Here is a 27,876-nt window from a genome sequence, read left to right as displayed (position 1 = left end):
CAGAAAATAACATCAATAATATTTCAATGTTTAATTTATATTCTATCTTTAATTTATATTCATTAACCATTTTATTATAACTAACCATTACATTAATGTTGCATGTATAACATTTTTAAATAACAACAAAATGGCACAACTGTTAAATGATATATTAAAGGGAGGTAATAAGACAAACAAAAAATACTTTTGATTATATAGCACTTTCATAAATATGTTCCTTAAAGGGACTGTACACCAGGTTGGCACCATAAAAAAAATTCTGTGACAATCTCAGGACAATTATTTAATAAAATGTTTTACTCTTTGATATCAAAATTGTAAAAGAAATACCAAAATGTTAAAAAAAAATCTAGTCGGAGACCGGGTTCGAACCGGGGTCACCAAAATTGCAGTCCAGTGTTGTATCCACTGTGCCTTGAAGGCAAACCCTTACCAGTTGGAATATTTCAGCTTTATACCTTACTTGGTAATATCACGTGATAACATCTACTAGCCAATCACGCATAAGGAATGAATTCTACTAGGTAGACATTCCTAGAAATCTTGTTTAATGGAAAAATACCCAAAAAATGCGTAAAAATTGTAAACTATCTGGTACTTCAGTTAGTAAGTTTCAATGCATTGTACACATCGATACCAAGTTTATGTCAGTTTTTGACAATTTTCTTTTTTTCGCTATTTCATCATACAGAGTACAGGCCCTTTAAATAACATTATCAAACATCCTTGGCACCCCAGCGTATCATAACCTATATAATATCATATAGGTAATGATACCCTGGGGTGCCGAGAATGATATCAAAAAGCTGTCTGTGAAAATTTGTGAACATATTCACACTTTACAGTTTGTCACTTTAAAATGAAACAAAACCAGTGGCAATTTTTTGTATTAATGATGGATGGTTTAGCTTAAAATAAAGCATGCAATATTTTGTAAAAGGAATGTCATTGTGTCTCCTGTGGTTTCTCCCGCATTCTTGGAAATAAATCATTACATATATTATATATGAAACATCTGCAATAACTGATAATGCAGTTTCTTGTGGTTTATCCAACATTTTGCACCAAGTAATTATTGTAAAAATACAGTTTTGTGTGGTTTCTCAAACATTTTGCACCAAGTAATTATTATGAAACAATATTAATGCTGTATGTAACATAACTTTTACAGATTACAGTAACATATTGATAATTGATTACAAGATTATGCAATTGATTATCCGCAACTTCAATTGTGGATGGCAGATTTTCAACAATAATCGATCGTCGCTTTTATCCCTAGTGTTAAGTTAATAAATTGTCTGAGTGAATTCGTAAACAAGGTCATACATGCCATATCCCCCAGTGGGGGAAAACTCCCGGAATTCTGACCCATCCCCTGGTCAATTGCCGGGGGATCAATATTCCCTGGTTTGTTTTTGCTTTTTTTACTAGCTCAGTGGAAAGCATCCATAATATTATAAGTGCGAAATTCCATGAAGGACCATGATGATAAATGAAGATATTGTGCAAAATTTCGCTGTGTAAAAATCCCCTGGAATTCAGACCAAAATCCCCTCTGAAGCCTCTCAGAAATATGGCATGTGTGCAAGGTTGATTGTATCTGATATGTCCTTATTCTTTAAATAGCTAAGCAAAAATACTTCAACATGTAGTCTGACGAGGATAAAACATGAATTCCAACTCACAAAACCTAAGTATTTTCCAAACATTTAAATATTTATTATCAAACTAAAGCTTTTGTTGTAATGTATTGGTCCATTATTTTGTACACAATGCATGAATAAAAAGGGCAAAGGGCAATATTAATGATATGGATGGCTATACGAATATTTAAAGTTGTCAATTTTATAAAAAAGAAGGTCCAGGCGGCACTGTATTGCTCACCTGTGAAACAAGCCAATCGAAGCAACATTTCAAACCATATTCAAAATAAGTACCAAATACTGACAAACACAGTCATATTAATGCTGTTATATAAATTTCAGTCTATCATTTCAAACATAATTATGCTGGTCCGGATCTGAGGTTTGAGATACTTAAATAAATTAGGTCATGTTATTGCCTGTAAAAGTCTTACAACATAAAGCACAGTGGTTTGAGGATAGACGAGATATTTTAGGCCTTAATGGTACTCTTGGAAAAACCTTTAATAATATTTGATACACACTGACACATAAATCAGAACTAAAAAAAAATTACGATTGCATGAAACTGTAATATGTGTAAAGTCAGCATTTCACATATAATACTGTAATAATTTTATCAATCGCCCTGGCGTTTATTAGAACTGTACTACAGTTGGAAGTAGGTAGGAGATGGGCATTTATTAGAAACCATTGCTTTTATCCGATGAAAATCGTCATCATTAACATATTTGGACGTAAAGACAAAAATAGTGAAGTAAGATTATATTGAAATTGGAAATAAGGAAAGTCGTTGTTTGAAAGGTATGCTTTTTTTTTAAATGGGGGATGGGCGTCTAAAGGAGGCAATGTTTTTGCACGATTTAACCCAAAAAATGGTTGTTTTCAGGCTGTAAACTGGGGGTTTGGCAATTATTAGAGGCTTGGCGAATAATAGATTAATTACGGTATATATATTATTACAAATTCAGGAGATTTGGGAGTTAAATCAAATTGCATTAAGGTCCTTTATAGCTCATCCATCCTTAAACAACTGTGCCATAACATCCAATGTGAACACATTACAAACATTATTATAAAGGACCTTACTTGCTGACATTATCTATACCATATTGTCGGTAGTCTGGTTAGCACTCCCTCCTCCCTAGGCGACCAGGGTTCGATTCCTGGCCTGGGTGTATTTGAGTCTGGTTTGTGGTCACTAAGCCGGACAAGTGGGTTTCCTCAGGGTACTCCCAGTTTTCCCCACAACACAAGGCCACACTCTTGCCTAACTTTGTGTCAACAAGAGTGATTGATATGATGTTATAATAACTTCTTTCACAATGGTCAACAAATAAATAAGTTTAAACTAAACTATCTCTAGCATGTAAACACTTAAACTATAACAACAATCATTTGTAAATCTGGTTACAATATATATATACAAGTTGAGATTAAAGTCAAACATAATCTAAGTATCCTCACAACCATAACAAATCTAAAATAACACTTAAAGACCAAAAGTGTTCATTCATCAACATTTATTTAAGATTAAAATAAAAAGGACAATATTGAAACACAAAAAGAGCACATATGTAGTTTTCTTTGGTATGAATACGAATTTTGTTCAATTTGTGTAACAAATCACAACACTAAGTGTAAGTTATGAAAAAAAGGATACAAAATAAAGCACTGCAAAAACTAGAAAAATGTGCACATAGTACCCAGGACGCCCCCAATTCGACATTTTTGACAGAATTTGCCACGTTTAGATTAAACTCAATGTTTATGCAATAAAATTAAAACAAGGAGCCATAACTTTTCACTAAGTCAGGGAATATGACTCTTCACTAAGTAAGGGGCCTTAATTTTTACTAAGTCAGGGGCCATATATCTTCACTAAGTAAGGGGCCTTAATTTTCACTTAGTCAGGGGCAATTTATCTTCACTAATTCAGGGGCCATAACTCTTCACTTAATCAAACTCATAACTGTCACCAAAGCAAGGGCCAGAACTCCTTTCTGACTGCTTCAAATGTCAGACAAATTCCAAGGTGAACATTTTCCAATGCTCAACAATAAAATTCAACACTTGATTAGCTTAGGAAAAGTTATTCCATGTTACACCTGCCTAGTTTAACAGCTACTGGTAGATACTGAATTAAATATTGTAAATCCAGGCCTGAAACAGTTAAATTTTGAATAGCATTACAAACAATTATTTCTGTCACATTTTAAAGAAATTATTAACAAAAGAGTTCCAATGTGAACGCTTGATGATGTTTTATCATTGAAACAAGGATTTTGTTCACATTTCACAAACATGTTTTTTACACGCCCGACCTTATAAAACGTGAATAAGTCCCTTATATAACAATACCAGTTCATAATCTCACAAAAAAAGAACATCATTTTCTACAATCTTTGCTCCTTTTAATAATAGCATTTTTACAACACAATTTATTTTTAGCTTTTGTTTGTCTGAGTCTTAAATTCAGACTCAGGAAGTAAGTGAATACGGGACCAGTACATATTCTCACAAAATAACCAAACAGTGTAAATTTTAGTTCTCAATGAATTGTCTTATGGCTTCGTTAGTCTCCGTAGGCCTATCTGAAATTACAAAATGGCTGCTGTTTTCTATGACCTTGACCTTCATATCTTCTACGTATTCCCGGCACAACTCTGCCATCTCTGTATTTAGAGCCTTATCCGGGTCACCCCATATAACTAGCGTTGGGACACTGATCTTGTTTTTTCGACTGTAGCGAACCTCACTGTTGAATGCTGCGCGGTAGTAGTTGACCGGACCAGTTCTGGACTCTAAAATTTACGGTATGGTAGTCTTTATAACATTTTGAATACATAAAGGCAATACAGCCAACCAAATTAAGAAATAATTAACTTTTTTTTTAAACATTTGCATATTTTTTTCTTTTTTGAAAATATTGAATTTTTATTTTATTTTTTGTGGCCTTAGATCATAAAATGGCCGATGAAAACTGACCTTTTGTGGAGAATGTGTACTTATAAGCCTCAATATCATCTGATGTTAGTTTATTGTTGGGAAACCACTCTTCCATTCTATCAAAAGACGCACAGTCGTTCATCCCAAGGAGAAACTCCGGTAACATCGGGATTTGGAAAAACATCATGTACCTACATCAAACACATTGTGTGACATAGTTACAACAGCATTTAGTAAAAGTGTGTATTATTGATCTTCTTCCTGTACATCAGCATTTGCTGCAGGCGGAAATTATATGTTTAAAAAGAAATGCGTTGACAACATCCATGATGCTGACCTTTGACCTCCTGAATTCAAAACAACAGGGGTCATTTTTTGGTTTTGGCTGTAGATTAGGTGGTTCGTGAGTTACTGTGTGGATAAGTTGTCCAAACAACATTGCCTGTGACCTTGACCTTCAACCAACTTACACCATCACCTATATAGGTCATCAGCTTGTGAAGAAAAGCAGAGCTAACCAGCCACTCAGGTTTTATGGTCCATGGTCAACTTGTTCATTAGTTATTATGTGAACAAAGTATTCAAAGAACTGTTTAATATGGCCTTGACCTTTGACCTACTAACCACCAAATCAACAACGGTCATCTGCTTGTCTAGTGTAACATATCACTGAAGTTTCAAGGTCGTTTTCCCCTCTTCCCTGTTATTTTAACACCTCGGGAATGTAACAAATGTACACCTGTACTATACTCAAGTTTCCAATTTTCAAGAAGTGTAAATCATTGTTTAATTGATGTAATTATACCACCTGAGAGCAGGGTCGATACTGATCTTCTAAGATTTCCGTGAAATTCAGTAAGCTTTGACCTTTGTAAAAATCAAAATCCTTCCACAAAAAACAACAATTTCACACAAATTGCACTGTGTGATTTTAATATGCTCGATTCCGACGACTATTTTGCTCGAATATCATCCTGTCAAATGACCCCTGATATATAAACATGTACAATTGTATCCTTTGAAGTGACTTACAATAGCCTTCATTTGTACTGATAGAAAAACTGTTCTTTTATTTTGGTAAGAAAAGTAAAGAAAGAAATTGCTGTATTTGATATTAAATGACACATCGACAGGATAAAAATCACACTAAGACTCACCATGACTTTTTTATCTGTGAGAAGTGTGTGCGCAGGTACTTAGCGAAGGTGGCCGGGTGTGGACAGTTGCAAATCACCAGTTTCTCCACCATCTCTGGGTAGTTTGACGTGAAATTCCACGCCACTGCCCCGCCCCAGTCATGGGCCACTAAGAAACACTTCTTGTAACCTGTTACACATTATAAAACAATCATTAGTATGCAATTTGCATCCATGAAATGCGTTTATATGTCACTTGATGAACATCTCATTAAAGTTAAAAGATACACGGTTTTATGCTTAGGCGAGCTAAAATATACTTAAAGTAAATCTATTATTTAACTTTTGTATGATCATATTTTTTAATTCTCACAACTTTTTTAATAAGGCCATGGTCTAGCGCATTCAATATTTAACAAGAAATACTGCTACGTGACAAAACCAGGTTTTCATTATAAGCTATCAGAAATGTTCACAAATATAAATTTACATTAACCTTCGTATAGCATTTTCTATTTTTGGCATAATCAATCTTAATCTCATTTCCCCCCAAATGAACACCAATGGAGCAGCTCTACATCAGCTTACTACACACCAAATTTTCACACTAAATGGTATTCCAACTAAAGCTGCACTCCTACAGATTGACCGTTTTGGCAATTTTTTTATCTTTTGTTTGAAATGAGCCAATTTTTGCGTAAATGTCTGGAAACCAGTGTTATAAGACAAAGACAAAGGATCAGATTGCAGTTTTTTATAATTACATTCGAGAATTGATATTTTATCGCTAAAAGCATTACTAACACTTTGAGAAAAGAGTTTTACGGCAGTTTCCCAAACAATTGAGATATGTTTTATTATGACGAAGGCATTGATACCAAAATAAGCTGATTCCAAGGTCCAAACAGTCAATCTGTGAGAGTGCAGTGTCATGTCAATGAACAGAAACCTGTCCTTGATATGCATGTATATAGAATGTATAGAAATGTTTGTTCACCTAATGCTGGAATTAGCTGCTTTATATCTCCAGAGAGCTTCTGGACTACATAATTTTCTTTTCCTTTTGGCTTGTCCGAATCTCCGTATCCCCTCATATCCACAGCTACCACTCTGGAAATATAGCATTAAACCATTTCTGACATCTCTTGCTTGAAGCTGTCAATGTCCAAAGGATTGATAGACCACTTTCACAGTCTGTATTTGTACTGAAAATCAATTGCTGTTTTTGTGTGTTTCACATATTAATGTAGAAAGTTCATAGCGCCACAAGAGAAACAACTACACATTTTTTTAGTCCAACAAGGGGCATACCACAACAATTATTAGAGCCAGAATTATTGACTTTCAACACCTTGCGCATTGTATCTTACAACATGCGTGTATTTTGAAAGTTTTTTGAGTTATGGCCAAGTTTGGAGTTTTTTCATGACTATATTTTTTATTTTTGTATATGAAAAACAGATCAGCTTAAAATGTGTTCTGTGATCTTGATAACTGGTATTAAAGATGCACTCTCACAGATTGATTGTTTTGACATCTTTTATTTTTTTGTCTTGGCATGAAAATTTTGTAAATGTCTGGACACCAGTGATATAAGAAGGCTGACTAATAATTAGGTCACATTTTTTCATATTTATGGTTGATAATTGATGTTTGATGGCTAAAAGTGTTCTACGCTTTAAAAAATTGAAATTTCCGGCCATTTTTCAAACAGTCGAGATCTGTTCTGTTGTGAGTTATCTTATATGACTGAATTTAAGGTATTGATGCCAAAATCAGCGGATACTGAAACAAAAACTTAAACAATGTCAAAGCGGTCAATCTGTGAGAGTGCAGATTTAAGAATACTGACGTATCATAATTTAAATTGGTTGTTTGGAACTCATCATCTCTGCTGAGGACATTACCAACCTGTAATCCTTTCTGAATTCTCTGATCTGGTACCTCCACGAGTACCAAAACTCGGGAAAACCATGCAGGAACAACATCAATGGCTTCCCCTCATCACCGCTGGCAACATAGTGAAGACGAACGTCCTGCAAAAATATGGGTATAAATATGAACAAGCAAATTTGAACAAATGATATCCCTAGCACTCTTCATGGCTTGAAAGTTTTGCCACAAACGCAATTAAAATGATATTCAGTCCTTGAATGTTGGTTGCCATGGCAACCATCACTGTGAAATAGCATCTCTGTGTATTTGCATATCTCTGCATGGTTACTCTCATTCAATGTGTACTTGGAAATAAAGTTTTCTGACAATTATTTCTGATATTAACTACATGAGAAGGAGACATGTGTTTTTACAATGAATAGGAGATGTTAGGAGAGATGATTCCATACAATGAATAAGAGAGTTGAGTAGGAGAGACGTTTTTAATCAACTAAATAGGAGATGGGAGGGGAGATGTTTTGAACATCAAATAGGAGTGATAGAGACATGTTTTTCTATACAATGAATAGGAGAGATGAGAAGAAAATCTGTTTTTATACAGCGAATAAACAATGAATAGGAGAGATGAGGAGGAGATATGTTTTTTTACATAATGAAAAGGAGAGATGAAAAGAAAATCTGTTTTTATACAGCGAATATACAATGAATAGGAGAGATGAGGAGGAGATATGTTTTTTATATAATGAAAAGGAGAGATGAGAAGAAAATCTGTTTTTATACAGCGAATAAACAATGAATAGGAGAGATGAGGAGGAAATATGTTTTTTTACATAATGAATAGGAGAGATGAGGAGGAAATATGTTTTTTTACATAATGAATAGGAGAGATGAGGAGGAAATATGTTTTTTTACATAATGAATAGGAGAGATGAGGAGGAGATATGTTTTTTATATAATGAAAAGGAGAGATGAGGAGGAAATATGTTTTTTTACATAATGAATAGGAGAGATGAGGAGGAAATATGTTTTTTTACATAATGAATAGGAGAGATGAGGAGGAGATTTGTTTTTTATATAATGAAAAGGAGAGATGAGGAGGAGATATGTTTTTTATATCATGAATAGTAGACATGAAGAGGAGATATGTTTGTATTAGGGATGGCAATGAGTACTTGAGTACTCCATCCATTGTCTGAGTACTCGAAGACTAATTTGCTAGAGTTTTATTTTTAATTTCACTAACTGCACAATATCAGACAATGTAACAGTACTGGCCCGTTGCCTACAAGACACAATGAACAAACCATCTAATCCCCGCTAGGTACCTAACATAACTGACCCTCTCAAAAATAATGACAGTTGTATGCAGTTTGGCCACAATTTGCAATTTGCACTAATGTCAATTAGCAAAGTTTTGATAGCAGTACATGTCCTGCATAATGCTATTGTTTACACTCAATTTTACATGTAGCCACACAGATTATGAACATTAAATTGTTAATGGGCGTGTTATGTCTTTTAACAAAATAATCCATATTAATGAGGTAAACAAAATATTGCAGTATGCAGATATTTTTTTCTAAAATAGAAATTCATAAAGCCAAGTCAATATTTTTCCTCGAACAGGCAGCCGACAGAAAGAAGTGTAAAAGTACGCTTTGTGGTGTAGAGTTAACCTATAATGGTAGCACTACAAGAATTCTTCACCATCTCAGTTGAAACATGAATCCAAACTTAAACAACTCCAACAAAGCAGCCAGATGATTGGGCTTTTTTAGACAGAAGTTTCCATCTAGCAAGATTTTTTGCTCAGTTGATTTTCATTGAATGTTGTTCATGTTCATGACATTATAATTTTTTTCTAATGTATTTTTATCTGTTATTTCGTATTGCTGCATTTGATGTGTGATAAGTTTATATAGAAATAAAATAAAAAGGACAAACCACAAATTAAATGAATGAGACAAAAGTTTTTGTTTTTCTTTTTATTAATATTTCAAATGTACATGTAGTATATAAGTTGACACTTATTAAAGGATGAAAAACAGACGGAATTGGCCAATAGTATGATGACCAATGTACAGGTAGCATGAACATGTCTCTTCTGAAAACCAATTAAAGTTTTTTCAAGTACATTGAAGAGGGGAAATGAGGAAAAGGGATGTTTTTCTATATTGAAAAGGGGAAATGAAGAAGAGGGATGTTTTTCTACATTGAAGAGGGGAAATGAGGAAGAGTGATGTTTTTATACATTGAAGAGGGGAAATGAGGAAGAGGAATGTTTTTAAACATTGAAGAGGGGAAATGAGGAAGAGGGATGTGTTTACACATTGAATAGGGGAAATGAGGAAGAGGGATGTTTTTGTACAATGAAGGGGGGAAATGAGGAGGAGGGATTTTTTTATACAATGAAGAGTGGAAATGAGGAGGAGGGATGTTTTTATACAATGAAGAAGGGAAATGAGGAAGAGGGATGTTTTTATACAATGAAGAGGGGAAATGTTTTTACACAATGAAGAGGGGAAATGATGGATGTTTTTAAACAATTAAGAGAGGAAATGAGGAAGAGGGATGTTTTTATACAATGAAGAGGGGAAATGAGGAGGAGGGATGTTTTTATACAATGAAGAGGGGAAATGAGGAAGAAAGATGTTTTTCTACATTGAAGACGGGTAATGAGGAAGAGGGATGTTTTTCTAAATTGAAGAGCGATAATGAGGAAGAGGGATGTTTTTCTACATTGAAGAGCAGAAATGAGGAAGAGGAATGTTTTTCTACATTGAAGAAGGGGAATGAGGAAGAGGGATATTTTTATACATTGGAGAGGGGAAATGAGGAAGAGGGATGTGTTTACACATTGAAGAGGGGAAATGAGGAAGAGGGATGTTTTTACACAATGAAGAGGGGAAATGAGAAAAAGGGATGTGTTTACACAATGAAGAGGGGAAATGAGGAAGAAGGATGTGTTTACACAATGAAGAGGGGAAATGAGGAAAAGGGATGTTTTTCTACATTAAACAGGGAAATGAGGAAAAGGGATGTTTTTCTACATTAAACAGGTAAATGAAGAAGAGGGATGTTTTTCTACATTAAAGATGGGAAATGAGGAAGAGGGATGTTTTTCTACATTGAAGAGCAGAAATGAGGAAGAGGAATGTTTTTCTACATTGAAGAAGGGGAATGAGGAAGAGGGATATTTTTCTACATTAAACAGGGAAATGAAGAAGAGGGATGTTTTTCTACATTGAAGAGCAGAAATGAGGAAGAGGAATGTTTTTCTACATTGAAGAAGGGGAATGAGGAAGAGGGATGTTTTTCTACATTAAACAGGGAAATGAAGAAGAGGGATGTTTTTCTACATTAAAGATGGGAAATGAGGAAGAGGGATGTTTTTCTACATTGAAGAGCAGAAATGAGGAAGAGGAATGTTTTTCTACATTGAAGAAGGGGAATGAGGAAGAGGGATATTTTTATACATTGGAGAGGGGAAATGAGGAAGAGGGATGTGTTTACACATTGAAGAGTGGAAATGAGGAAGAGGGATGTTTTTACACAATGAAGAGGGGAAATGAGGAAAAGGGATGTTTTTCTACATTAAACAGGGAAATGATGAAGAGGGATGTTTTTTCTACATTAAAGATGGGAAATGAGGAAGAGGGATGTTTTTCTACATTAAACAGGGAAATGAAGAAGAGGGATGTTTTTCTACATTAAAGATGGGAAATGAGGAAGAGGGATGTTTTTCTACATTGAAGAGCAGAAATGAGGAAGAGGGATGTTTTTACACAATGAAGAGGGGAAATGAGGAAAAGGGATGTTTTTCTACATTAAACAGGGAAATGAAGAAGAGGGATGTTTTTCTACATTAAAGATGGGAAATGAGGAAGAGGGATGTTTTTCTACATTGAAGAGCAGAAATGAGGAAGAGGAATGTTTTTCTACATTGAAGAAGGGGAATGAGGAAGAGGGATGTTTTTATACATTGGAGAGGGGAAATGAGGAAGAGGGATGTGTTTACACATTGAAGAGTGGAAATGAGGAAGAGGGATGTTTTTACACAATGAAGAGGGGAAATGAGGAAAAGGGATGTTTTTCTACATTAAACAGGGAAATGATGAAGAGGGATGTTTTTTCTACATTAAAGATGGGAAATGAGGAAGAGGGATGTTTTTCTACATTAAACAGGGAAATGAAGAAGAGGGATGTTTTTCTACATTAAAGATGGGAAATGAGGAAGAGGGATGTTTTTCTACATTGAAGAGCAGAAATGAGGAAGAGGGATGTTTTTACACAATGAAGAGGGGAAATGAGGAAAAGGGATGTTTTTCTACATTAAACAGGGAAATGAAGAAGAGGGATGTTTTTCTACATTAAAGATGGGAAATGAGGAAGAGGGATGTTTTTCTACATTGAAGAGCAGAAATGAGGAAGAGGAATGTTTTTCTACATTGAAGAAGGGGAATGAGGAAGAGGGATATTTTTATACATTGGAGAGGGGAAATGAGTAAGAGGGATGTGTTTACACATTGAAGAGGGGAAATGAGGAAGAGGGATGTTTTTACACAATGAAGAGGGGAAATGAGGAAAAGGGATGTTTTTCTACATTAAACAGGGAAATGAAGAAGAGGGATGTTTTTCTACATTAAAGATGGGAAATGAGGAAGAGGGATGTTTTTCTACATTGAAGAGCAGAAATGAGGAAGAGGAATGTTTTTCTACATTGAAGAAGGGGAATGAGGAAGAGGGATATTTTTATACATTGGAGAGGGGAAATGAGGAAGAGGGATGTGTTTACACATTGAAGAGTGGAAATGAGGAAGAGGGATGTTTTTACACAATGAAGAGGGGAAATGAGGAAAAGGGATGTTTTTCTACATTAAACAGGGAAATGAAGAAGAGGGATGTTTTTCTACATTAAAGATGGGAAATGAGGAAGAGGGATGTTTTTCTACATTGAAGAGCAGAAATGAGGAAGAGGAATGTTTTTCTACATTGAAGAAGGGGAATGAGGAAGAGGGATGTTTTTATACATTGGAGAGGGGAAATGAGGAAGAGGGATGTGTTTACACATTGAAGAGGGGAAATGAGGAAGAGGGATGTTTTTACACAATGAAGAGGGGAAATGAGGAAAAGGGATGTTTTTCTACATTAAACAGGGAAATGAAGAAGAGGGATGTTTTTCTACATTAAAGATGGGAAATGAGGAAGAGGGATGTTTTTCTACATTGAAGAGCAGAAATGAGGAAGAGGAATGTTTTTCTACATTGAAGAAGGGGAATGAGGAAGAGGGATATTTTTATACATTGGAGAGGGGAAATGAGTAAGAGGGATGTGTTTACACATTGAAGAGGGGAAATGAGGAAGAGGGATGTTTTTACACAATGAAGAGGGGAAATGAGGAAAAGGGATGTTTTTCTACATTAAACAGGGAAATGAAGAAGAGGGATGTTTTTCTACATTAAAGATGGGAAATGAGGAAGAGGGATGTTTTTCTACATTGAAGAGCAGAAATGAGGAAGAGGAATGTTTTTCTACATTGAAGAAGGGGAATGAGGAAGAGGGATGTTTTTATACATTGAAGAGGGGAAATGGGGAAGAGGGATGTGTTTACACATTGAAGAGGGGAAATGAGGAAGAGGGATGTTTCTACACAATGAAGGTGGGAAATGAGGAAGGGGGATGTTTTTACACATTCAAGAGGGGAAATGAGGAAGAGGAATGTTTTTTACACAATGAAGAGGGGAAATGAGGGATGTTTTTAAACAATGCAGAGGGGAAATGAGGAAGAGGGATGCTTTTATACAATGAAGAGGGGAAATGAGGAGGAGGGATGTTTTTATACCATGAAGAGGGGAAATGAGGAAGAAGGATGTTTTCTTATACAATGAAGAGGGGAAATGAGGAAGAGTGATGTTTTTATACAATGAAGAGGGGAAATGTTTTTACACAATGAAGAGGGGAAATGAGGGATGTTTTTAAACAATGCAGAGGGGAAATGAGGAAGAGGGATGTTTTTATACAATGAAGAGGGGAAATGAGGAAGAGGGATGTTTTTATACAATGAAGAGGGGAAATGAGGAGGAGGGATATTTTTATACAATGAAGAGGGGAAATGAGGAAGAGGGATGTTTTGATACATTGAAGAGGGGGAATGAGGAAAAGGGATGTTTTTACACAATGAAGAGGGGAAATGAGGAAGAGGGATGTTTTGATGCAATGAAGAGGGGGAATGAGGAAGAGGGATGTTTTTATACAATGAAGAGGGGAAATGAGGAAGAGGGATGTTTTGATGCAATGAAGAGGGGGAATGAGGAAGAGGGATGTTTTTATACATTAAAGAGGGGAAATGAGGAAGAGGGATGTTTTTCTACATTAAAGAGGGGAAATGAGGAAGAGGGATGTTTTTATACATTCAAGAGGGGAAATAAGAAAGAGGGATGTTTTTCTACATTAAAGAGATGAAATAAGGAAGAGGGATGTTTTTATTAGGGATGGCAACTAGTACCCGAGTACTCGATCAAACGCCCGAGTACTTGAATACCAAATCACTACTCGAGTACTCGAAAAAATCTATAAAAATCACAAACTATACGATTTACACACAAAGTAACAGATCTGGTTAGTTGCCAAGAGGACAATTTATGGTCCCTCTAATCCCCGCTGTGTAATTGACCCTAATAAATTAGTTGAGAGTTGCAAACTGTCAACAAAGAGCCCTATTCCCATTTAGCACTGATGTCAATTAGCAAAGTTTTTATAGCGGAACTTTCACCTACACAATTCTATTGTTTACCAATTAGTGATCAATGGGCGTATTTTAACTATTTTTGTAATGTTTATCACAATTGATTGGTTGATATCTTAAATCAAGAATTATGAATATTAATGAGGTAAAACGCAATAATACAGTTCGAAGTATTTCGTTCATTATGTTTATGTACGCTATCAATTTGCGTTTATTGTAATATGATTGATGTTCATTATAAATCTCGACTAATAATATCCGGGTTTAACTTTCCAGCTATATTGTAGCTTATTTGCAGTACATAATTAAAAGCCTAAAACAACATTTGTTTTACTTTTATTTATTTTTCTGTTACAAGTACATAATGAAAGTCTTATCTTAAGATGAAAATGACCAAAAATACGACCAATGCACAATATACGCCATGAACGATACATGTATACACGATCTTGTCTTTCCCAAAAACGAATTCATTTTTTCCGAGTAATCGAGTACTCGATCGAAAGATTGTCCGAGTACTCGGGTTCTAATTTAACTACTCGTTGCCATCCCTAGTTTTTATACATTGAAGAGGGGAAATAAGGCAGAGGGGTATTTTCATACATTGAAGAGGGGAAAAGAGTTTCTATACAGTACAGAAAGGAAATGAGGAAGAAGGATGTTTTTGTACCTGTATTTAATTAATAATAGGAGAGATAAGGAGGAGATACAATTTGACATTGAAAAGGAGATAATTTTAAGAAAACAAATATTTATAAAATTAGAGGAAATTTCAAGAAACATAATAGTAGATAAGACACAAAATACACTGTTTTTTTAATGCTTGAACAAATTCCTGCAATTTCATGAGATTCCCCTTCTATTTCTACAAAATGTGTCTGCCAAGAAAGTGAACAGCAGAATATCATCCAGTGACATTCAGATAAACAAAACAAACAAAAAATTTAACAAATCTCCTCTCATGAGGAAACTTGGATTGAAAAGTTCATGAAACAGATGTGGATAGGAACATTTTTGCAGTTATAGAAGTATGTCTTTCTAACAGAGAATATGTTATCATTGAGCATGGTTAATTGCTATGACGGGTCACACCTGCGATCAGAGTCTTTGGTTTACTTTGTATTTACTAAAAACAACAATTAATATAATTATGCAATACCAGACGTGCAGCACTGGCTACATAAGTCCTAAACTGTGCAACCGATCGGCCAGCAAAAACAAGAGACGGTTAACTCTAGAAACCTGTGCTCATTTGCCAAGTGTCGACTCACAAAGTATGAATGTTGAGCAAGTTATTCATTTGTCTGGATTCATTTGATGATTCACATACGACATCATGTGCATTTGCAAAATGAATTAACAATGTATACAGTGTAAAATGGAAGAATAACCACATAACAGCTTTACACCTATATCATGAAATCCTTGTGCCAGATTGACCAATCAATACCTTACTGTAAAAATCCTCTCATTTCCCCCCGAAAGGCAAATATTTCACACTATACTGTCGAAACATGTGAAATAAATATTATGACCACCCTCTAATTACCTACTTTGTTTAACAAAAGAATGTATTGAATCCAAGTCCACCCACAATTGTTTGTCCTAAGTTAGATTTCAAGCTTACTCTTATTCAACCTATCGGCATTCGTTATTTCATTGCTCCATTTTATATACATGTTGTCTACTATCATCACCTCCTTTCAGGAGTATCCTAAAACTTCCAATTATTTCCTCTAGACGAAATGGATCAATTTTGATGAATTGGTTTACGTTCAAAATAAATTATTCTGTAGTTTCTAAATTACATCTTTTGAAAAGATGTATGAGGAATTGCATATTAAGGTAAAATTACTAATTAAATTTTAATATAATTTAAAAAAAAAGTTTAAGCTGAACCAGCTGCATAAAATAGATTTATGTAATAAAGTTAAACATTGGAACAAAATCTGAAATGGGATATAAAGAAGTGTACTTTAAGAAGCACTGCCTGCTTTAACACCATATTTTTTATTTGGTCTTACATACATTTCAGCCAATGAAACTGCAGATAGTTATCATAAAGTTCTATGTTTAATCATGCTTAATCAATTAAAACTTATAAAGGTGTTTAAAAGGCAAAGGAAAATGAAAAAGCAATCCAATGTCAATGACAATTGATAATGATTTTGGTGTATTACCTTTAAAAAATGATTTAAGAACCTTATATAATGCTTGCAACAAAAGTGTAGCAAACAAAAACGTTAACCAAGTTGATGAAAATATTAATGAATGTAAAAATGCACCTTTTGAAGGTGGTGGATGGGCGCATTGTAACTCATATAAAAAATGCCTGTCTGAGCATCATTTGGGGATACTTCAATTCAACTCTTAGATCTCTCCATGTTTTAATTGTTTAGCACCATCATTCTAAACACTAATGCACCAGTCAATTGTTACCACTAGTGCCAAGTGAATGCAGTGGTTGTTTTCACGCCGAAAAAATAGCGGGAAAGGGCCTAACCTAGGATGACCCCAGGGTGCGGGGGCATTTGGCGGGAATTTGACTGGCGGGAATTTGACCCGCAGTTTGTCCCTGCAGGACGAGGATTTTACCTCGGTTTGGCTGGACAGAAAGACAAAGTCCCGCTATTCCCTTGACCTAGGGGACCATGGTTACAATTGACTGGTGTATCACGATGTTTAATACATAAACTACTCCTGTTTTAAAACAGATTAAATAAAAAAATAGTTTTTCAGCCAAAATCTGTCGATCAAAACTTGAAGTGTGGTCTAAATTCCACTCAAAAGATACTTTCACAAGAACTCACCTGTCATAAACTAACACACCTAGACAGGTCATAAATTAGCACACCTAAACGCTTCATACTTAGATTATAAACTATTATATATTATTTTTATATTATTTGTTGACTATAATATCATATTTCCATTCACTTTCTTTCTCATGAAATACTAGTCTAATTGAATACATAAAACATACCTCCAGGTGGACAAAGTCATGGTTTCCAAGACTTGGATCATTCAAGCAGGGTGGCATCACATTCCGTTTTTTCAACTTCAACACATTCAGTTTGATGAATTGAATAGGTCCTTTAATAAACTGTACAACTATTGCCAAGCTAATCAAGCATGCCAAGAAAAATCCTATGAGTTTTGACACTGCGGACTGGATATAAAATTTCACGGACATTTTACTACCGCCGTTGTGCACATGTACATGTAAAGTGTACCTGTCAGACTGAGGGCATAATGTTCAGTTGAGTTAGGTGCGGGGAGATACTGGAAAACAGTGGATTTCACGTGAAAGCCATTTGAAAAGTGAAATTCAGTCGTTACTCTTTTATTATTAATAATGGTTATTCGCTATAAAGACAATATTAATAAAATGTGGACATATAGATACCTGGCATAATCAACAGTTAGTAAACGCTTAATGGCCTCAACTTACAGTTCACTTGAGTTAAGCGTAAGTTAAAAGATCCATTTTTAACAACATGGTATTCACTAATTGAAAATTCAAGCAAAAGTAAATGCAATTAATGCTTAAAAGATCAGTTGACTATGAAAAGTATTTTATCTCAATTCTAAAGTCATTGCTGTATCCACCCATACATATCAGAACAGCAAACCACAGACTACCAATACAAATAGGAAATTTGAACAGTTAGCCAATCAATGAAAGAAAATGTCAAATATACAATAAATTATGTGACGAATTTCATTTGTATGCCTATTTTTTGAAAAAGAACGAAATATATTCAACCATATTTTTACAGACATCCGAATATGTACAAACTGGAGAAATTGTTTAATAAAATGGACTTTTAAAATATATGTAAAATGGCAGAAGCTATTATCAATCAGAATCGTTGAAAACTAGAGTTAATGCTTACAAGTATTCAATGGTTAGAAAATGTTATTATTTTCCCTAACGCATGTACTGTTTTTATCCCTCGAAATGAACATTGATAACAAGTAACTATTCCATTGTAAAACACTGTTTAATACGGTTTTCACAATAACATACATATTAATTTCAGTTGCTGAAAAACGGTTATATGTTATTATCTTATATCTACTGAAATTCATTGGAGCCTCTACGTGACATTGTCTTTATCATAAACATCAATATATTCATGTTACAACTATATGTGAATTTGAGTGAATAAACGTATTAATTGACTTCACTAAGAGTTACGCTCAACTTTGCTCATCTGACATCCTCTGACACCACAACTTACAGTGTTCTCAATAAATTGACACAAAGACACATACCTCAAAACAGACACTCCATGGAAACGTTCCCATACAGCACAAATATATTATCATACATATAGTAGTTTTTTAAACACAAACACATACACATTCGTTTAAATATTCAGAACACTACGTAATTGCAACTCTACATGTATTTAGCACAAGAAATAAGTAAGAGCAATGACTCGTATTTCCATTTTCATTTTTTCTTTATACTTTCCATATCTTACAATAGATTTTTTTGGGCATAAAACAAGTACTGTCTTTTGTACTGAACTTCTTCAATAACTAGTATGGTATATTAACTTTCGCGGATATTTGATGTAAGAGACCGCGAAAAAAGCTTCTTCTTTTTTGTGTTCAAATTAATTGAAATGTGAAATACTAACTTTTTATGAAGCATTTTTCAATATGTGTACAATACAAAAATATTCGTTAAAAATAAATGAGTTATGCGTGGAACTCACGTCGATTTCATATGTGTGCAATCAAAAGAATAAATGTATTATGAGGGAATTTCACTTTTCATGTAGCTTTGACGTAAATCCACTGTATTCCTGTATCACTCTGCACCGTAGGATGTTTGGAAATTACGGTAAATACCGAGTCTTATCGTAATAACTCGCTCATCTCCGGCAAGAGCGATATGTTGGGTCGGTATCAGTCGCTGCTTTTAAACCAGCAAATAAAACAGCGTACAGAGTTGAAACAGCCACTTGGAATATACAACGGGACGAATATATATGCAAAAAGCTACAGAAACATGCTCAGTAGCAAAAAGTTTAAACATAAACCCGGTTTAGTGGCAATGGGCAACGCCAAATACTTCGCTGTTGCAGTGATTCTAGACGAGAATACATCTACATTTGTAAATACTAAATGTTAATCGAAAAACACTTCACCTCTCGTTTGTTTCACCTGGTACCAATAACAAATCCTACTCCCAGATTCTACTCATTTCAGACCGGAATGTTAGCCATAACGATGTTTTGATATGGTCTTATATATTATACCCGCGTGTAGATAAATCCAACTCGTATCGAATTCTCACATATCACAATCTCTCTTTTTTATAAAAATGAGTCAAAGCTGACTAACTATATTTCCTGATATAAATAGACGTTGACAGGAATAGTTTTAAATAGACGTTGACAGGAATAGTTAGACGTTGACAGGAATAGTTTTCTCCCCCCCCCCTCACCCAGTGAGTTAAACGCAGCCGTAATATAGAAATACAGGAACAAGGGGGTTAATGGCCGCTTATTATTGTGAGGGTCAACAAAACAACTTTGGATTCATGTATAAAGTGTCATTGATAACAAATAAAAACAAAACATAATGACAAGTATTTTTAAGAAATTTATAATTTATATTATTTTTTTATAATGAAGACTTGAAGAAAGGGAGTCAAATGTATGCATATCAGTATTTAATAGACGTGTTCAAAAGAAAGTGCCTGTGAAGGACCGGTCGGGTGGGTTTCGCCTTACGTGACATCTCTGTCCTTCCTAGGCTATAAATAGATATTTCATGGTCTATAGATATATTACTTAAAATATTACAAGTTCAGATATCAATCATTTAGTTCATAGATTGATTTAAATATTTTATTGCAGAAAGTAAAATAATGCATGTAAAATACTACACTTTAAAATCACGATGCTTCATTGTGCTGTTAATTAAGTAATCATGAAATTCAGTTACTAATTGATTTTACGCAATTGAAACGTTGAAATGGTTTATCGCTATATGAACTAGCGTGAATGTGTACGAAAACAACTCTGGTTTCACTACAGTCACGAATAAATCTTTCGCCTTTTACTAAAGATTTCCGTGCAGTGGAACAATCAATGAGTCTATAGACTTATTTCTTGAGTCCTGCTCTCGTAGGATATACAAATTAAATAAACAGGAATGAACAACACTACAATCAAAAGAATCTCATTAACTTTTCTTACCTCGGATGTAGATAGCTGTGTGAAGTTAGCTAAACATACGACATTGGACATTGGACATTCAAAATCGAATGTTGTGCTGGCACGACATTGGACATTGGACATTCAAAATCGAATGTTGTGCTGGCACGACATCGGACATTGAAAAGTGAAAGTCGTGCTAGCACGACATTGGACATTGGACATTCAAAATCGAATGTTGTGCTAGCACGACATTGGACATTGGACATTGAAAAGTGAAAGTCGTGCTAGCACGACATTGGACATTGGACATTCAAAATCGAATGTTGTGCTGGCACGACATTGGACAATGGACATTCAAAAGTGAAAGTCGTGCTAGCACGACATTGGACATTGGACATTCAAAATCGAATGTTGTGCTGGCACGACATTGGACATTCAAAATCGAAATAGCACGACATTGGGCATTCAAAATAATATGTCGTGCTGGCTAGTTGTCTTGGTAATAAATATAAATTTTGGACCCATGATAGACAGAGACTTCGAATGGTCCTTTAAGATAGATTTGAGCAGTTCACGCGTCCATTAGCTGAATAATATGTGACCAGTATTGTAGTCGAATTGAACTGCTTGTTTTATATTTGAACATTTATTGAGTGCGACATTTATAAAATGTTGCAGATGTTAGCCCCAATAAATTGAAATCCAAATTGTACATATAGTTATTGTATACATAAAGGCAGTAGATATATCACTAAGTAATGATCCTTTACGATTGTAATTGTATAACCTCAATATGAATTATTGTTTGGTGGGACGCAATTTTGCAATCGATTGTGTTTTCTTTTACTCATAAATTGTGTTTATTGCTTTAATTGTTGATATACAACATACGCCTTATTTCAATTTGGATATTTTTAATCCATCAAAGGTGGACACCCTGCTGAGAGCCGGAATATGTTCAGTAAAGGTGTTATATTTTTATTGCTCAATATAATCCGCAGAAACAATAGCGCTTTAACTAGCTCTTTCATTTCACATTTTATTACTTTTATAATCATCAAAGACTTTTGTTTAAAAAATAACTTATACACGGTATGCATACTTTTGGTGACCAATAAAAAAACCTGATATTAAAAAGGAATCGGCCATTTTGTGAACAGATCTAAGTAAACCTCAGAGAATGAATGAGTGTCCAGCGGATGATTTCAAACCGTTATTAAGGTCCAATGTCCAATGTCGTGCTAGCACGACTTTCACTTTTGAATATCCAATGTCCAATGTCGTGCCAGCACAACATTCGATTTTGAATGTCCAATGCCCAATGTCGTGCTAGCACGACTTTCACTTTTGAAAGTCCAATGTCCAATGTCGTGCCAGCACAACATTCGATTTTGAATGTCCAATGTCCAATGTCGTGCTAGCACGACTTTCACTTTTCAATGTCCAATGTCGTGCCAGCACGACTTTCACTTTTGAATGTCCAATGTCCAATGTCGTGCCAGCATAACATTCGATTTTGAATGTCCAATGTCCAATGTCGTGCTAGCACGACTTTCACTTTTCAATGTCCAATGTCCAATGTCGTGCCAGCACAACATTCGATTTTGAATGTCCAATGTCCAATGTCGTGCTAGCACGACTTTCACTTTTGAATGTCCAATGTCCAATGTCGTGCCAGTACAACATTCGATTTTGAATGTCCAATGTCCAATGTCGTGCTAGCACGACTTTCACTTTTGAATGTTCAATGTCCAATGTCGTGCCAGCACAACATTCGATTTTGAATGTCCAATGTCCAATGTCGTGCTAGCACGACTTTCACTTTTGAATGTCCAATGTCGTGCCAGCACAACATTCGATTTTAAATGTCCAATGTCCAATGTCGTGCTAGCACGACTTTCACTTTTGAATGTCCAATGTCCAATGTCGTGCCAGCACAACATTCGATTTTGAATGTCCAATGTCCAATGTCCAATGTCGTGCCAGAACAACATTCGATTTTGAATGTCCAATGTTCAATGTCGTATGTTTAGCTAACTTCACACAGCTGATGTAGATCTATTCTGATTTCATAACTATGATTATCTTGCACTATAAAAAAATATACACATGTAGTACAATTGGTTGAACGAGTTCGTGGACTCGTTGTATAATTCTAATTAACCTATATGTATGTAGTGTTATCATACAATCGAGTCACTCTTTGTGGATCATTGAAGATACATACTAGCATACTTTGTAGATACGACTACACCATAGTCTACTAGACTATGGTGTAGTCGTATCTACAAAGTATGCCAGTTAGCGTTGCTAATGACTTAACGTCTCAAGTACGAAACACTTTGAAAATGTTATGGGTTATATGATATACAGTAATAGGGTTATAAGTAATGCGTTTTGATCCGGGAGGTTGTATTCGACCCAAGTGAATTTTTGCAGATAAACAAAATCAACTTGCCATTTGTGACGTTTTTCGTGTGAATTTGACTTTAGCCAGTTTAAATTGCATATGCTTAGCTCTCAAACGATCATTCATGGTCATATGGTCATTGGTGTACATGTAGCTTTCTTCTTTATTTATCAGATCAAAAATAAGCAAGGAGAAATCGATGGGCAATTTGAGCACGTTTACTGATACACACAGCTACTGGTGGTTGATGATTACGTCATGCGGACAAGATTTATGTCTATATTAAAGATGATTTGTGCAAGACTCTTATGATTTAAAAAAAACCCAACAGATTTACTAACACACGTATGCTTACTATAATAGGATGTTAGAACAATTTAATCATTAGCTCCAAAGCGTATGTACTTTTTTCTTATAGCATTGATTTGTTTTCTGCAATAAACATATTGAAGACCAAACAAATAAATCTTCTTCTTTTTTTAAAGCTGCGTTTTTCCTATATATTTATACATATATTGGCTGCGCCGCTGCGTTTTATACCGACCCGACAATTTGTGCGGGCATCTTGTCAGCAAAATGCCTTTCAATAAAGAGATGCTGAAATTCACTTTGGAGGTTAGTCCTTATTTGCTTAATTTCCTTTGACGTTGGCAACGGCAAAAATGAGTCCTAGTGGTGAATGTCTTAATATTATGTAACGGTCCGCTGTAGGCGGCGGATTAGTGTGCGTTCATAGTGTAACGGTCCGCTGAAAGGCGGCGATGTGCGTTCATAATAACATTCCGTTATAAAACGGAAGTACGTTCATAGTACGTATGTTAACTTGGTTGGTAATATGCAAATTAGCAAAGCCTGGGCTCTGTGAGGATTGAGAATTTACTGTATATTTATAAATACCAGTGGACACCTTCACGGTCGAGCATGCTTTTCTCTGAATGGATCTGTTGGAGTTTGTTTGGTTCGCACATTACAATTATTATAGCTGAAAAAAAAATCAACATTGAATCATACTCAAGTTTCCTATAACCGAACTCTTCATATTCTGATATGATATGGGGTCTGGGGGATTTTCCCAAAGAAACTATCATATTAGTTCACTTGGTATTTTTTGGATACCAGATTATAGCTGTCATTATTATCGAACTAAGATAAACTAGTATAAACTTGTTTTTGTTTAACTTGCCTCTGAGGAGGATAAGTATTATGTCAAAACCGCACAAGGTGTAAAGGGTTGAATGTGGCCGAGCGGTAATGATGTTGTCCGAGTGGTGATGGTGTTGTCCAAATATTGTTGGCCGTGTGGCAATGGTGTTAGCCTGATGATAATGGTGTTGGCCGAGTGGTTATGGTGTTGGCCAAGTGGTAATGGCGTTGGTCTAGTAGTAATGGTGTTGACCAAGTGGTTATGGTGTTGACCGAGTGAGTAGGGTGTTGGCTGTGTGGTAATGATTTAAGCCAAGGGGTAATGGTGTTGGCCAAGTGGTAACGGTGTTTGCCGAGTGGTAATGTGGCTGGTCTATTGGTAATGATGTCGGCTGAGTATAAATGGTGTTGGTCTAATGGTTATCGTGCCAGCCGAGTGTTAATGGTGTTGGCCTAGTGGTAATGGTGTTAGCCGAGTGGTAATGGTGTTGGCCGAATGGTAATGGTATTGGTCGAATGGTAATGGTATTGGCTTAGTGGTAATAGTATTAGCCGACTGGTAATGGTGTTAGCCGAGTAGTTATGGTGTTAGCCAAGTGGCAATGGTGTTGGCCGAGTGGTAATGGTGTTGGTCGAACGGTAATGGTGTTGGCTTAGTGGTTATGGTGTAAGCCGAATGGTAATGGTTTTAGTCGAATGGTAATTGAATTGGCCAAGTGTTTATGGTATCGGCCAAGTGGTAATTATGTTGGCTGAGGGGTAATGGGTCGACCAAGTGGTAATGGTGTTAGTAAGACCGAGTGTTAATGGTGTTGGCCGAGTGGTAATGGTGTTGGCTGAGTGGTAATGGTGTTGGTCGAATGGTAATGGTGAAGGCCGTGTGCTAATGGTGTTGGCCTAATGGTAATGGTATTAGCCGAGTGGTAATGGTGTTGGTCGAATGGTAATGGTGTTGGCCGAGTGGTAATGGTGTTGGTCGAGTGGTAATGGTGTTGGTCGAATGGTAATGGTGTTGGCCGAGTGGTAATGATGGTGGCCGAATGGTAATGGATGGTGTTGGTCGAATGGTAATGGTGAAGGCCGTGTGATGATGATTTTCGCCTAATGGTAATGGTATTGGCCTAGTGGTAATGGTGTTGACCGAATGGTAATGCTGTTAGCCGAGTGGTAATGCTGTTGTCCGAGTGGTATTTGTGTTGGTCGAATGGTAGTGGTGTTGGCCGAGTGGTAATGGTGTTGGCCTAGTGGGAATGGTGTAAGCCGAGTGGTAATGGTGTTGGCCGAGTGGTAATGGTGTCGACCAAGTGGTAATGGTGTTGGTCTAGACGAAATGGTGTTGACCAAGTGTTGATGGTGTTGGCCAAGTGGTAATGGTGTTGTCCGAGTGGATAAGGTGTTGGCCAAGTGGTAATGGTGTTGGCCTAGTGGTAATGGTGTCGGCCTAGTGGTAATGGTGTTGGCTTAGTGGTAATGGTGTTGGCCTAGTGATAATGGAGTCGGCCTATTGGTAATGGTGTTGGCCTAGAGGTAATGGTGTTGGTAGAATGGTAATGGTGTTGGCCGTTGGTAGAATGGTAATGATGTTGGCCGAGTGGTAATGGTGTTGGCTGAGTGGTAATGGTGTCAGCCGAGTGGTAATGGTGTTGGTCGAATGGTAATTGAATTGGCCAAGTGTTGATGGTGACGGCCAAGTGGTAATGGTGTTGGCCGAGTGACAATGGTGTTGGCCGAGTGGTCATTAGCCGAATGGTAATGATGCTGGCTGAGTGATAATGGTGTTTACCGAATGGTAATTATAAAAGTGTTGGTCTAGTGGTACCAGCCGAGTGTTCATTCTGTACTTTGAAATAACAGTAATATAACCTTTTATATGTGCTTGTTTGATGAGGAGTCTTCAAAGTTTACATTCATTAAAATGCTAAGTTACTCAATTACTATAAATTACTCTCATATTCTATTTTTTGTACCCAACTCTAATTAACTTAACCCCTCCTGTCCTGTGATCTATTCAATCATTCTAATCCATTACTTTGATACTAACCTTTTAAGCAGGACAAGTTTTCACGTGCCAAGTGCAATTTATGTTGTGTGTGTGCGTGCGTGCGTGCGTGTGTGCGTGTGGGGATGGTGTGCGTGTGAGCGTGCGTGCTTGCGGAGCATAACTTCAAAAGTCGACTTCTGGTAGTCTGATTTGCAATTATTTAAACATCTGTTGTCATTAGGTCTTAAGTATCTACATATAATTATATAATATTAAGTGTTTAACTGTGACATATAGCCCGAAAAACCTATTTGTATTAATTTGTGGCATTACCCATATACTTTCTGAAGTGTGATGGCCAGTCCCAATCATTGTTCATAATAAATATCTTTGATATCTTTTTTATTTCAGTTTTATCTCTCGGTTAAACACAATATTAAAAAAAAACACCATACACACACATATATATACGTCGATAACATTGCGTTTATACATAAGTTAAATACATGAATACATTGGAACCTGGTCAAATAGCCCCCAAGTTAAATAGCCCCTAAGACAAATAGTCCCCATTTTGATCAAATAGCCCCCACTCCTTTTTTTATTTGAAATTATATTTGAAGGTAAGTTGTAATATTTTTTAAGATATTTGAATGTAAGTTGTAATATTTTTTAAGATATTTGAATGTATATTTGAATGTAAGTTATAATATTTTTAAGATATTTGTATTTATATTTGAAGGTTACTAGTAGTTGTAATATTTTTAAGATATATTGCATTTAAATAATTGCTTATCAAACAATAGCATTTGTTGATAATTAAAATTTCGGAACAGTACCTAATTATGAAACACCCATTATAAAAGTTTTTTTTTTTCAAAAACTGCTTTCATTTAAAGTTTTTCATGTTCAAATGTCAAAACATGGCATGTGCGGGAAAGACTTCATGCTTGCCACAATCACAGCATACTTGGTACAGCCTGTATTTTAAAAGAATACATAAAAACGAATTAAAACTGTTCCATATGTGCGGTTAATGAAGTACTTTTCATTCAGAAAGGTAGTATCTTGAAAATGCCATTTATATATCAACCAATTGGTCTTGAATCCTAGTATGCTGATGGAAAATTTTGTTGTTGTGGTATATGTAGTTGTGGTGCAAGACTAACTAAAAATATTTCAAAAATAGTGCCGAAAGTGTTCCGATTTAGGTACTCACCCAGTATATTCAATGGTTTCAAACAAGAATTATACATAGGATTTTAGCTAAACTCACTTTTGTTTAAAATAAATATTGTTAATGATAGATTATGTACATTCTGTTTGTCTGAAGAGGAAACTTTGATTCATAGATGTGAATAAAATGTAAATTATTTCAAAATTTAAAAAATAAAGTTAAATTATATAGTTTCATGTTGTTACTTAATTTCGATGCGTAATCAATATTAAAATAAAGAAAAACACCAAAAACTTATGGCATTTAAAATGTAAATTTGATGTATTAATATATTATTTATAAGTAATATCTTAACACGTTTGATATTCTTAATTGGTAAAATTGTCAGATTTATTAATATATATACAAATAATGTTAATTACACTTCATTTTGTAAAAATAAAGGTTTAAAAATGTTTTGGATTAAAATAAGTATGCATACATATATATAAAAAAATAAAAAAGTGGGGGCGTTTTTTGGGGGCTATTTGATCAATTTTAAAATGTGAGTGGAGGCTATATTTGACCAAAACGGGGGCTATTTGTTTCAATCAACTCTCCTCTCGCTGTCT

General features: G+C 35.3%; 1 protein-coding gene and 1 non-coding gene across 3 annotated transcripts; one reads left to right on the top strand and one right to left on the bottom strand.

The window, feature by feature from the left end:
• Positions 1–16: 16 nt before the first annotated feature.
• LOC128227648 (epoxide hydrolase 1-like) lies at positions 17–18,709 on the bottom strand. Of its 2 annotated transcripts, none has more exons than XM_052938384.1 (6): positions 18,654–18,709; positions 7,646–7,770; positions 6,732–6,844; positions 5,756–5,924; positions 4,638–4,789; positions 17–4,453 (listed from the first exon to the last, which is right to left on the bottom strand). In XM_052938384.1, exons 1-6 carry the CDS (start codon positions 18,705–18,707, stop codon positions 4,194–4,196), a joined length of 873 nt encoding a protein of 290 aa, XP_052794344.1. In that variant the 5' UTR covers positions 18,708–18,709; the 3' UTR covers positions 17–4,193. The 2 variants fall into 2 exon arrangements, with proteins under 2 accessions (XP_052794344.1, XP_052794343.1); XM_052938383.1 differs by lacking the exon at positions 18,654–18,709 and adding an exon at positions 17,359–17,638.
• A 1,702-nt stretch (positions 18,710–20,411) lies between these two features.
• Positions 20,412–20,528, top strand: LOC128229428 (U5 spliceosomal RNA). Its single transcript, XR_008260094.1, has one exon. It is a non-coding gene; the product is annotated as a U5 spliceosomal RNA (small nuclear RNA).
• The last annotated feature ends 7,348 nt before the right edge of the window (positions 20,529–27,876 follow it).

The sequence above is a fragment of the Mya arenaria genome, chromosome 3 (assembly GCF_026914265.1).
Source record: "Mya arenaria isolate MELC-2E11 chromosome 3, ASM2691426v1".
Classification (NCBI taxonomy): Eukaryota; Metazoa; Mollusca; class Bivalvia; order Myida; family Myidae; genus Mya; species Mya arenaria.
This window is presented reverse-complemented; position numbering and strand designations above follow the sequence as displayed.

Excerpts from the sequence above, each read along its gene's own strand:
- LOC128227648 (XM_052938383.1), bottom strand. The coding sequence starts at position 17,568 with ATGTCCGTGAAATTTTATATCCAGTCCGCAGTGTCAAAACTCATAGGA. Across the intron at positions 6,845-7,645 it reads GAATTCAGAAAGGATTACAG|AGTGGTAGCTGTGGATATGA; the intron begins GTTGGTAATGTC and ends CTATATTTCCAG. Across the intron at positions 4,454-4,637 it reads GTACACATTCTCCACAAAAG|AGTCCAGAACTGGTCCGGTC; the intron begins GTCAGTTTTCAT and ends CGTAAATTTTAG.